The following is a 12,612-nucleotide window of genomic DNA, read 5'->3' as shown; positions in this document are numbered from 1 at the left end:
AAAAAAATTGTTTTAGTAAAGATTTGTGGTTATATAATATTAGTACTTGTATTTTTGTTTGGTACATGTAGTGCATTGTATAACCAAAATGACAAAATTTCTATTGGCTGTTTAAAGTGATTATTGCTTTAAATTTTTGACCAGGTGAAATAACCAGCTTTGGGACAGTTAACACTTCATGAACCTCAAAGCAATTTAAATTTTTGACCAGGTGAAATAACCAGCTTTGGGACAGTTAACACTTCATGAACCTCAAAGCAATTTATGAACAAGCCTAAACTGTCCCCCAAAGTTGATGGTGCAAGCATAACTTGGTCAAAACATAACATGTTTATTAAAAAATGTCTCTTTTTTGGGCAAAAAAATTATACCAGAACAAAATTTGTCTAACTGGTCAGGTGAGCATCTTTTGTTGAAACTGAATTGGCGTGGTTCTGAAGTTTACTTTCCCTTACAATATGTTGAACAGAAAAAAAACCATCCTAAATTCAGTGGCCCAGCGGGCATTTTCCATTTCATTTTAACTTTCCGATCATGAAATTTACTTGTTGTGGTTGAGGGAGTGTGCTAGAAAATAAATACTTCTTCCCATATTTCATTATGAACTGGAAGTAAATCATGGTAAAATGTTAATGCTAATTGTCATGTTTACAAAATAGAGTTTTGCAAAGTCTGTCATTTTAATTGACCATGTTCTACAGAATAGTACAAAATGATGTCAGAGAGTGAAGATTTGTATAATTATTCTGTTTACTTGCATGTAAACAGTTGTGTCATTTGAAGGCTTTTCAATACATGTACACATGTATATGTTTTTGGAAATGATTATTGTATTTCTAAATATGAGTACATTGTATACAGTTTAGATGTCAGACTGTGATGGAATTATGTTGTTCAGTGTTCTAGGATTCCTATTTCCTGTTACCCGGGGCAAGTGAAAATTGGGTCAGGGAAAGTTAGGTACTTAGTTACACTTTCCTGTGGCAAGTTGAAAACTTCATATGCTGTAAAGATTTGTTTTGTTAGGAAAGCAGTCATTGACTGTGGGAAAGTTTTATGTGGACTTTTCCCGAGGAAACCTCAATTTCTGAAAAATCCTAGAACACTGAATCTTGACTGTTGATTCATTTCTTATTAATGATGAATGATTGGATTCGACAGATTGTGAATTATTTTTGATTGCTTAAAGCTTATCCAAGTTAATGGTAAAATATCCACAGAAACCCAAATGTTGTCAGAGAAAATTGTTCTAGTTGCAAAGGTAGGTGGTTGTGTTTTGCAATAAAGAGTAGCTAAGCTAATGTAAACAGCCACTTATCACCACAGGAAAGGGGTACTGGAGTACCAGGGTAATAAGTAGAAATACAATATGATTGTATCTTGAAAAAGTATGTGTTAAATCTCCTATTTTTGACTTAATTACTCTTATCTTATAGGTTCCTGAGTTATTCAGTTGTATTCAAGAGGAAACCAGAAGAGATGTATTTGAAGATCTGGGTGAACAGAAGGCTTCAGAACCTGCTAAAGCTTTCTATGAGGTTATGTATATTGGTAGAGCTAAACTCCAATCTAAGAAAATTACTTGTGCTCATATTGATGATCTTTACAATAAACTTTTGAAAAAGGAACAGGAAAGGAAGAAAGTATTTGAGGATAAACAGGAACAAAGAAGACGCCATGGTAGTGGTGTCAGTACAAAAAGTTTACCAGCAACATTAGAGGAGAATGTTACAGTTACTGAAAATGAGCTTCAAAAACAGCATAGTATTTTTACTGACAGTCCTGCTAGCAGTAATGATGAACTTTCAAGTCTGTCAAGTGATCATCAAAGCTCATCAGAAAACATACTCAGTAATTCTGACCACTTCCCATCAGGGCTTTCACACTTTGGAGAACTACATGACTTGGGTGAATTAGCAAAAGATGAAGCACTTAATAAAGTACTGACAAAGTCAGACAACGAACATTCCCACAAAGATCTTCATGTACATTTCAACGAAACCTGTTTAAATGCAGACCAAGTCCTAAACCCAAACCGTACCATGCTGTTTAGGCTGGGTGCTAATGAAGTCTCTTTGATTAGCCTTGATAAAAAAACAACTATTTTGGACAAAAGATTTAAGGACATTTCTTCAGTCTCACAGGTAAGCATGGAAACTACATGGCCCAGTTGTTCGAAACTTTATCTTCTGGATAAATATCTGTCTGCTGGATTTTTATCAGCATGCCCATTCATGTACTGCAGTACATTATTCATGTACAATAAAAATCATGCACATACAATTTAACAAATGTAAATGTGGGCAGTTAGTAATATTTCATTTTTATTTTGATTCTTGAATTTCTTGTCTTCTGTTAGTTTTGTCTTCTTGAAGGAAATGTTCATTGTCAAAATGTGTCAAGATTTGCAAAATTAAGTCAAATATAAATGTATGTCTGAATATGTCAGTTAATTTTCATCCATAAAAAACCTTCTGTACCCCACATTTAAAAGGTCAGGGGTGCATGGTAACTAGTGGGAATGATGTTAAATGTATCACATGATATCTTAATTTTATAGTTTTGTTTCAATTCGAACATTTTTGTGCTATAAATGTACTTGTACACGTACATGTACATGGCTGTCAGTGCAGAAATATGAATCAATATTGCACACAATAACTAAGAGTATGTTTTAAGTTGATATAAAATACTGTTAACAAAAAACTTCATCAAAAGAAGTATGTTGTATGGTAATATAATAGTTGCATTTAAAACAAAATTGACATTTTGGGGGGGGGGGAATCTGTCTTTCTCACTTGTTGTTTCCTTGGAGGAAGATTTACATTTCAATTGTAATTTAATAAAAAAGTTATCTGATATTAGTTGTCACGACTATATTGTGAAAGTCCTATATACCTAAATGGGTTGAAAATGAACAAGATAGAAAATAACGGGAAAGTTGCTGATACAGAAATAATAAGATCCAATAAATCTATGCAAATCAGATACTTAATGCGCTTAATCCTGACTGTCTCAGAATATACTTACTGAGAATTGATTCTGCCTAAGTGTAAAATATATGGTAGTATTGATCAACAGACTGATCTACATACATTGTAGATAAATAAATACATTTAGCTATTAATTACTACATTTGTATGAACTTCCTGAATAATGCATACTAAATATGTGACCAGGCCATTTCTGTGTTGCTGTCAGAAATTATATGGGTTTTGTTGGTAAAAAAAATGCTGTAATGTATAGTCTGTATAGTATACAAAGATAACTATTATAGTTATCAATAATTCAACTTCAAATATAAAATTTCATGTACATTAGGGAGACAATTGTATCCCTTTATATAAGTTCCAATGCATTTTGATAATTTTTTGTAAACTGATTATCTGCCTTAACAAAGCAAATCATTCAGTTTGAAAAAGGTTTGGTTGATAAGGGTTTCACAGTGTTTAACAAAAAACGGTGTTAATGCACAAAATGTATGAATGATGTCAAATAGCATAGTCTACTCTCAGTCTCTGTGACCCTAGCTCACCTCACGGCTACCATATTTTCTAGACTATAAGTCGATGTGGAGTATAAGTGGAATTGCCTAAATTTGACTAAAATTGATGAAAAAACATAGATAAGTTGAATTTGGCAGATCAGTGGAGGGTAAGACGTGAGCATTTATATCGTACATGTCAACGAAGATTCATATGGCAAGCCAAAGTGGACAAAAATCAATATTTTGTAATATTAGAAAATGAATTTTTAATATTACAAAATCTATTTTTTAATATTAGAAAAGATCTTTTAATATTAAAAATTCATTTTCTAATATTGCAAAATATTGATTTTTGTCCACTTTGGCTTGCCATACGGATTCCTGATTTATGTGATATCACACATTTTGTAATATTACAAATTGAATTTGTAATATTAGAAAATGAATTTGTAATATTGGAAAATAAATTTGTAATATTAAAAATCATTTTTTAATATTAGAAAACACTTATTTTCTTATATTACAAATTCCTGATTTAGTAATATTATAAAATATCAAACATTTTTTAATATTACAAATTGAATTTCTAATACTAGAAAATCAATCACATTTTTTAATACATGTATTACAAAATGATTTTCTTATATTAAAAAATTGTCATTGAATACAACAAATCCATTTTCTGATATTAGAAAATCAATTTCTAAAATTCAAAAGTAGTTTTTTAATATTAGTAATTCAATTGAAGTTTTAATAGTTGAGCGGTTTGTTTTCAGCAGCATATTATATTCCAGCGATGTTACTAAGTATAGGATTTCTGAATTAATTAAATATATGTTTTTGTTAAAGTGTACTTTGTCCATGAGTTCAATTATTTTTATTGAATGATGTATCAGTGGCTCTGAAGCCATAGATCATCTGGTCTCGATTTCACAAAAAGTCGTAAGTGTAAAGTTGATGGTGAGTAATGACGTCATAAACTAAAATAGCATTGTGACATCATGATTTACGATCAATTTCACACTTACGACTTTTTGTGAAACCGACGCCTGGCTTACGAAATCGTAAACATGTCAAACGTGGGAAGCCATGTGTGAAATAAGCGGGAAATTCGTTTGATGATTTGGTGACAATTAATGGCGGTAATTAGTGTACTATATTACCTGGTATTACGAAGTACAATAAAAAATAATTGTTACCTGCAAATTTGGTTGCAATTAGCAATTTTTCAACACTGTATACTTCTATTCCCCATACTCAGTTAAAATCCAGACTTAAAAACATTATACATCGTTGTTTTTCCAAAAAAGATGGTACACCTAGATACAAATATATAGTTCTTGGTAGAGATTCCTCATACTTTGTAAGAAATAATTCCAAATCATCTTCCAAATATACAGAGGAAGATGTTCACAAAATGCTGGAATTTTTAATCGACAACATATTTGTCCAATGTGGTGGACGTGTTTTTCAACAAACGGTCAGCATTCCAATGGGAACAAACTGTGCTCCTTTACTTGCTGACCTATTCCTTCACTCTTATGAGGCTGACTTTATAGCTGATCTGATCAGAAAGAAAGAATATTGTTTGGCTAGATCCTTCAATCTCAGTTTCTGCTATATAGATGACGTATTATCTTTATACAATCCTAATTTCGGGGATGTGATACATCGCATCTACCCAAAAAACTTGAGATAAAGGATACTACAGACACTGTGAAGTCAGCCTCATATCTTGACCTACACTTAGAAATTGATGGTAAAGGAAAACTATTGACCAAACTTTTCATTCAGAATTGTCAACTTTTCTTTTATCTGTGGCAATATCCCTTCGGCTCCTGCGTATGGAGTGTTCATATCACAACTCATACGTTATGCCAGAGCTTGCCGAAACTACGTAAACTTTTTGTATCGCGCTAGAACTCTAACAAATATGCTTCTGGAACAGGGTTATGTTGTTACAAGATTGAATTCATCACTATAGAAGTTTTATGGTCGTCATCATGAACTCGTGGATCGTTATGGTGTATCTATCAGCGCCATGAAAACTGATTTATTCAATGGGTCATAGTTTTCCTTTCCTCGTTTGTCTACCCCAGACTTGACTTTTTATGAGCAACTCTGCGGGTGTTTCTAGAAAAGCAGAGGATGCTTACCCTACCAGTGCACCTGGCCCATGCTCCCAGTTTTTAGTGGAGTCGGAGTTGCTCTTTTACTTTTGTTACTTTGTATGTATAATTTTAGTTATTTTATGTTCTTTGTTGTGTATGTCTGTTTTCCATGTCTGGTCTTTGTCCCTGGATTACATTCTTTTGATTACCGCTATAGCCTTGGTTCCCTTGATTACTCTTAGATAACACCTTAATTGAATTTGTTACGACATACCGTAAATGGGTATAAATTTACATATTATAGAACCGATAACTCCAAAACACTCGATTCCCGACTCGCAGACCAACATTTTGTCAACCTTAATTGAATTATAATTTGAGCCACGTGTGAATTTGTTACGACATACTGTAAATGGGTATAAATTTGCATATTATAGAACCATTAACTCCAAAACACTCTATTCCAGACTTGCGGACCAACGTTTTGTCAACATTTATCTCCCTTTGGAGCAGGTATCTATTCGGAACACGTAAGGTTTTCCATCCGATACCGACGATACTTTAGAAAATCTCGAAAGTCAAAAGAGAATTTCTAGTTCTACTGACTGTGCCATAAATTTTCTTTACCTGGGATACAAATGAAAATCATCCTTATGTAACCTACCAACAAAATGAAACACCCTGTAAATTTTAGAAACACCGTTGTGTTTGTTTGTTGGGGATTCCATTTTCATTCGAGTTGCCTCTTTTTTCTGCGCCCGAATCCGAACATCGATTAGAGAGACTTCGAAATTATACCTGCTCTTACGGGAGGTAACTCTGCAAAAACAGGATAAAATATGGCTGTATCCCGAGCTCCGCAAGTAGGGAATAATGTTTTCCAAGTTAAAAAGGAGTTTTGTTAATGTGTCTTTTAGAGTTTATTTATATATTTTAATGGTTTCAAAGTCCCAGAGTTTTTATTAACATCATTGTATTCTTCGTATTCATCCATAAAAGGATAGCGGCAATGATCAGTAATGTTGGAATTCAATCGCCGGATGCACTGTTTTCAGTGACGGCCTTTGTTGATTGCAGTGTACCAAAAATTTTGAATTAAAGCAGTCGAAAGTGAACTAAACAAATCTAATGAAAAGCATTGTCGATGAACATTTTTCTTGAAAAATCCATAGATAAGTCGAAGTGGACGATGAGTCAGGGCTGACACTTTGCTAAAAAAAGATATTAACTTATAGTCCAGAAAATATGGACAATAGTATGATTACTATCAAACTTATTGATTCAAGTTATTTCATTTAAGAACCTTGAACATTAGCATTATCAATGTCTGTCTGTAAATGGTTTTAAGCTAATTTCTCTTTGGGAGAATCTATTTCTCTATGAGGCTGTGACATTATGGTTACATATGAATTATCAGTACTACAACAGTGGTGGTGGTGATTCAAGAGTGGACTTTTTAAAGTTTTAAATCTGTATTTCACTTGAGAAATATCAGAAGTCCTAAATAAAGTGTCATTGCATAAGAATGAAGGTCTAAATGAAGTTTCAAAGGTCCTATGTCATAAAGTGAGGGTCTTGGACCTTGGACAACTGCTAATTTCAATCCCAGCAACAATATTTGCCCATAAGGTGAAGGTTTTCAAATAGACAAGCCTCATTTCTGAAAATCCTGTTCTGAAATCATGATCTGGTCATTATGAAGCATTTGTTTCCTTCCATAGACCATTCTGTGTAGGAGTATTAGCTAATTGCTTCACTGTTTTATTTTCTACAATCGTGATGTACTGAGAATAAACAAGCAATCAAATCATAAGTTGATGAAATGCTGTACTGGTTGATCAATACTGATACTTCTGTAGTTTATGGTTCTGTACCAGAATGCTCAGTTACTTCTCAGGTTTTGTTGCCTGAGTTACCTTATATTACTGTGCCCAAGATATATTCCATAAAATGTGTAGCTGTAAATACAGTGAAAGAAATAAGCAGTAGACCTATGGACCGAGTCTGTAAAATCAAGCAGGTCTGTGATGAAGTTGGCCCAAGTTGCTTTAAAATGTACAGTTTTGTCTATGTAAAATTATGATGGGTCTTTGTTGACAAAAAACTCTGATTCTAACACTGTAAATAATACAAAATGGGTAAAATTATATTCTATGCTTTATGTGGAGCTCTCTGAAACAATATTAATTTACTGTTGTATCTAACTTAATGCTTGAACTTGAATATTTGTTTTGCATAGGTTTAATCTAACCTTTACTCTTGTACATGTATATAAAGAGTACATATTAATAAAAAAAATGTGGATGAATTCCATTTCCTCTAACATGGAGTCATCTAAATCTGATCAGGGACTTTTCATCCTCACAAAATAGTGAGGATTAGACTTCTGATGTACTGTAGTGACTTATTGGAGCCCTGACATAATGATGATTAGACTTCTGATGCCCTGTAGTTACTTAATGTTTCTCCCTTATCCGTCATTCTGCAACAAACAGTTCTTATTATTTCTACTACTGTTACTGTGTAAGTCTTGTCACATACATGCAGCTTAATTTGCACAAAATCTCAGTAACCTTGAATGAGAAGGATTACCGGTAGAAATTTGGTATCCAGCTTGGGCTTGATAATGCTGTCATACTGGTCTGAAGTGACTGTATGAATGATAGTATTGTGTATTTGATGTTCAGCACAGGTTCACTGGCACATTTATCTTCTGTTTAATTTTTCTTCAAATTATAGGGACAGGGGTATCCATGGCCTATAAGAACATTTTTGTTCAAAGTAAAAAAAATGTTTCTAGTTATCCAAAATGCTTGTAGCTATAGCGATTTTTTTAATGTAATTGTACTGTTTGTGTTATTTTTTTAGGGTAAAGACAACTCTGAGGTGTTCGGTTTCATTGCCAGGGAGAATGGAAATGTATTTGTGTGTCATCTAATGAAGTGTCATTCCGTCTCAGTTGTAAGTATCAAATACATGTATGACATTCTCCGTTATGTTATTCTCTTAAATGAATAATTGTCCATGTCTGAAGGCTTTTCTGGTAGAACAACTTTTAATCAAATTTTGTGTGAATGTGTCTGGACCAAAACATGTTTTTTACTTGAACCCTTTGTTCACAATTCAATTGATTTCTACAATTTTATTCCATGATTTTGTATCCACGAATGGACATGATGGATTTATCTTTTCATAACATTGATTAGAATTGGAAAAACTCATTTTTGCATTTTTGAAAAAGGTACACCCTTTTTATTAAATATCAGAAGTAATCACAGCCAGTTTTCTTGCTCTCCTACTCAGTACTTTGTTACAAAATGCCATTTTTAAATTTGATTCAGATTGTTGCTTCATTCAAATCATTCCTATATAGAAAAATCACTAAAAAGACTTTAAGGATCTAATCAATATGCACAAATCAGAATTAAGTTTCCGGTAGAGAATATTGACATTTTACAACTCCCACGATTTGCTCATTATTGATGCATTATTTTGCAGAAAAATGTCCTACAAATGAACTTTTAACGTTGATAATTTTTTGTATAACCTATTTACCAATCAATATTAGTGACCAAACATGATTCTTTTATCTTTAAGTATTAGAACTTTGCATGAGATAGTAATATTGTGTCAAATAGAGAAGCTATCTGATTTCTGTGGTTGAAACTTTTGTTTGAAGTATAGAAACATCCCGAGAGCATCAGTTACTTGATCAATGATATAAGACGTTTGTACAAGTGTCATTTGTGTCTATGTTGATGTATTACAAGTAACTGTTTACTTTACCCAAAAGGGATGTAATATACTGAGTGCTAATTTTTTTTCTATTTTGTAAATTTCTTGGTACTGGATACTTATTAGTTTGGTTCTGGGAAAAATTAGCTGTATCATTCTGTATCAGAAACCTTTTTTTGAACTATTGTTTTTGGTAATGACCATTAATTTCAATGTTTTTTCTTCGATAAGTGTATAAAAATCCACAGAATTTCACTCAGCTTAAATCAATTTTAACTAGACTTTGGCATCGGTCTTGTAGTTGAAAGCACAAACCGCTGTATCTGTGCATACGAGGGCTTTATGGGATGTGTATTTGACGTTTTTAAGTCTGATATTGAATTATTGCAAAAATACTGTGGTAGCATGATTCATATCTAGGTTTTTTGTAGGAAATTTTAAGCAATAAATTTGATGGCTATTACAATATGGGTAGCATGATAAATTTAATTCTGTTTGCTGTATTCTGATTTGCAGACTGATGAAATTATGTCTGTTCTGAGATCTGCATTCCAAACGGCATTTGAACAAAATCGACAACAGATTTGTATAATGTGTCCTCTCCATCAACTACACAGATTATGTCAGGAACTTAATGGTAACTGTATGATGAATTCAACAATTCATTCACCTGCATTTTTGTAGACCCTTTAATTAATGAGGGGGCCTGGGACTTGAAAATCATTTGCAAAAAAAATTCTATCTCTCCATGGACAGAAAAAAATGTATGAATTAATGTTTCTTCCATTACTTTATAATGTAAATTTTCAATACAAATTTTAAGTCCAGCTAATACTGAAAAAAGATGATTATTCTCATGAGAAAAAAATTCTACACAAAAAATCCTAGGCCTTAGAGAATAAAATGATCTAAGCCTAAAACATGTTCTGTTGTACATGGTGTAGGGGAAATGTAATGTTTTTTTTTTTTTCAGGGGTTGCTTTTTCAATTATTTTATGAGAGAAATTTTTGTCTTTGAAATCCTTGGATATAAGAACTTAAAAAAGTGGGAGGATTACATTTGTACATGTTACTCCCTTGCACTGTTTAAAGTTATACATCCCACTGAATTTACCAAAAAATACTTTAATGCATGGGTATCAACATTTGGTGAAATTCTCTTGGATTGTACCAGTGCATATATTTTTTGACTTATAAGAATCCTTTTATAGGAAAAAGAATCTGTAAATCACTAGGCTAAAAACATTCAAAATGTAGTCCTTTCTAAAGGAATAAAGCTTCCACAATGTTTCTTCTCTGTGGAGAAAAAAATGAGGGATAAATGAAGAATAACTGCATAGAAAATGTTTCAGATCTTATTTTTCCTTGTCAGTAAAAAGACTTTGTTCTTTTAAAAAAATATTTCAGTTTCCAGATAGCCACTAAATAACAGATGTGCTTAATTTACTTCCCTGTATTGATAAACAAACAAGATCCTATTATATAATCTTTTGTGTGAATTTCAATCTGTCTGATTTCTTCAAAGATAAAAGTGAAAATTCTTGTTTAGAAATCTTGCTTTTGCTCAAAAGCGAAATGCCACACTGATATAAAGATTTCTGTCCTTTGAAATGCAGCTTCAGATGTCCTTATTTCAAATATAATGATAATAGGTATGGTGTAGATGTCAAAGAGACAACAGCCCAGCCAGGATGAAAATGTCATCCCAAGGCTTGTTTTAGATGTCCTTGTTTCAAATATAACGATAATAGGTTTGGTGTTGATGTCAAAGAGAAAACAACTTGACCGACAGCTTTAGATATCCTTATTTCAAATATAACGATAATAGGTATGGTGTAGATGTCAAACTCACCGGAATGAAAATGTCAACCCAAGGCCACCCATAGGTCTTCATTGAATGATGAATAAACCCTCATACCACAGGGCAGGCTACAGCTGGCCACGAAACATTATACACAGGTACAGTGAAAGAGTTGCACCTATATACTCAAGTAACATAAAAACAAACTAAAGATGAAAACGAAACAAGACATACAGAGGCCAGAATATCCAGACTTGGGACAGGTGGGGTGGGGTTAAAGTAGTTTGGTAATTTGGTGAAAAGTTAGTTCTATGATTTGTTTTTACCTCGCTTGACCATTTCTCATTCATTCTGCACTTATGGTAGAAGAATTGTTGTTCATGGTGTACCAATTGTAGCAGTTTCTGTGGTTGGATAAAATCTAATTTTGATTTCCAATGACATTTTAAATTTACTCGAAAACTGTGGAGGTGAAATAACATCCATGAATTCAAGAATACACAAAATAGTGGAAATCTGACATGAAAATTGATACCCATGAATAAAAGTACCTTCGTAGTACATGTATAAAAAAGTACCAGTATCTCAAAAGTTCCAAATTGCATGATTTTAAATTTGATGAATCTGTCAAAATCAATCTTAAAATTACATCGTAAGAAATAGCTGTATCTTTTTGTATATCTTTTTTGCCTGTCTTCATTTTAGGTTTATCTAGTCATAATGCTTATGAATTGTTGGAGAAGCGACTACTGAATCTTCATGAGAAAGATGTGTCTGAAGTTCATAATTTAGTTCAGGTACCCTTTTTACTTGAATTATCATAGTGGTATTATTAAAGCATGCCTATCTCAGACCTTGGCACCACAGAATTTTTTCTTTAAAATATTTTTATATATTTTTTTATATATAATTTAAATATTTTTTTTTATTTTTTATTTTTTTAAAGTTCTGTGTCACCCAGGCCTAGAATAGGATTTCTAGTATGAAGTAATTTCACAATATTTCTAAACTTGTCACTTTTAAAAGATGTAGTGACATTATTGACTTGTGTCAATATTATGTTTTAGAGGGGGTAATATATTTTCCTGTGTTATGCTGTTTTAATGATCCTAGAAATGTTAAATGTTGATGTGGCATCTGTCAGAAAACAATTGAATAAAATCAATTAACCAGTCTTATTTTTCTTGGTTACAGAGTTTTGAAGATGGAATAAAATATGTAAAAGGGCAATTTCTCTAAATGACTAAACATGGCTTATTTCAGCTTTTAAAGAAAGCTTGTTAAAGCAATTTTCAACTTTAATCCCCATAAATTTTGAGGAGTTGATTACTTTGAAGTTGACAATCAAGAAGTTTTTTTTTACTGTAGGTGAAAATCTACCTTGTAGAAAAAAAACCTTCAGCTGTTTAACTGCATGAATGAAGATGTCTTTAAATTACCAATTCAATAGACGAGTTAACAAGTTAGCAAAACTAGTG

General features: G+C 32.4%; 1 protein-coding gene across 6 annotated transcripts in view; it reads left to right on the top strand.

Annotated features, from left to right (window-relative positions):
* The window catches only part of LOC148604299 (TBC1 domain family member 1-like), a 48,542-nt gene that overhangs the window by 10,233 nt on the left and 25,697 nt on the right, over nt 1–12,612 (top strand). For 5 of the 6 annotated variants that reach the window (XM_088550676.1, XM_088550674.1, XM_088550675.1 and 2 more), the window contains exons 2-5: nt 1,437–2,144; nt 8,467–8,559; nt 9,850–9,970; nt 11,840–11,931. In XM_088550676.1, the coding sequence (XP_088406802.1) occupies nt 1,437–2,144; nt 8,467–8,559; nt 9,850–9,970; nt 11,840–11,931 (1,014 nt within the window). Of the gene's footprint in view, nt 1–1,003; nt 1,262–1,436; nt 2,145–8,466; nt 8,560–9,849; nt 9,971–11,839; nt 11,932–12,612 lie in introns of those variants that run through there. The other variant, XM_088550678.1, reaches the window with a different exon arrangement.

The sequence above is a fragment of the Perna viridis genome, chromosome 10 (assembly GCF_037379345.1).
Source record: "Perna viridis isolate PV_CMFRI_1.1 ecotype Kerala chromosome 10, ASM3737934v1, whole genome shotgun sequence".
Classification (NCBI taxonomy): domain Eukaryota; kingdom Metazoa; phylum Mollusca; class Bivalvia; order Mytilida; family Mytilidae; genus Perna; species Perna viridis.
The sequence above is the reverse complement of the archived record's forward strand: the minus strand, read 5'-3'. Positions and strand labels throughout refer to the sequence as shown.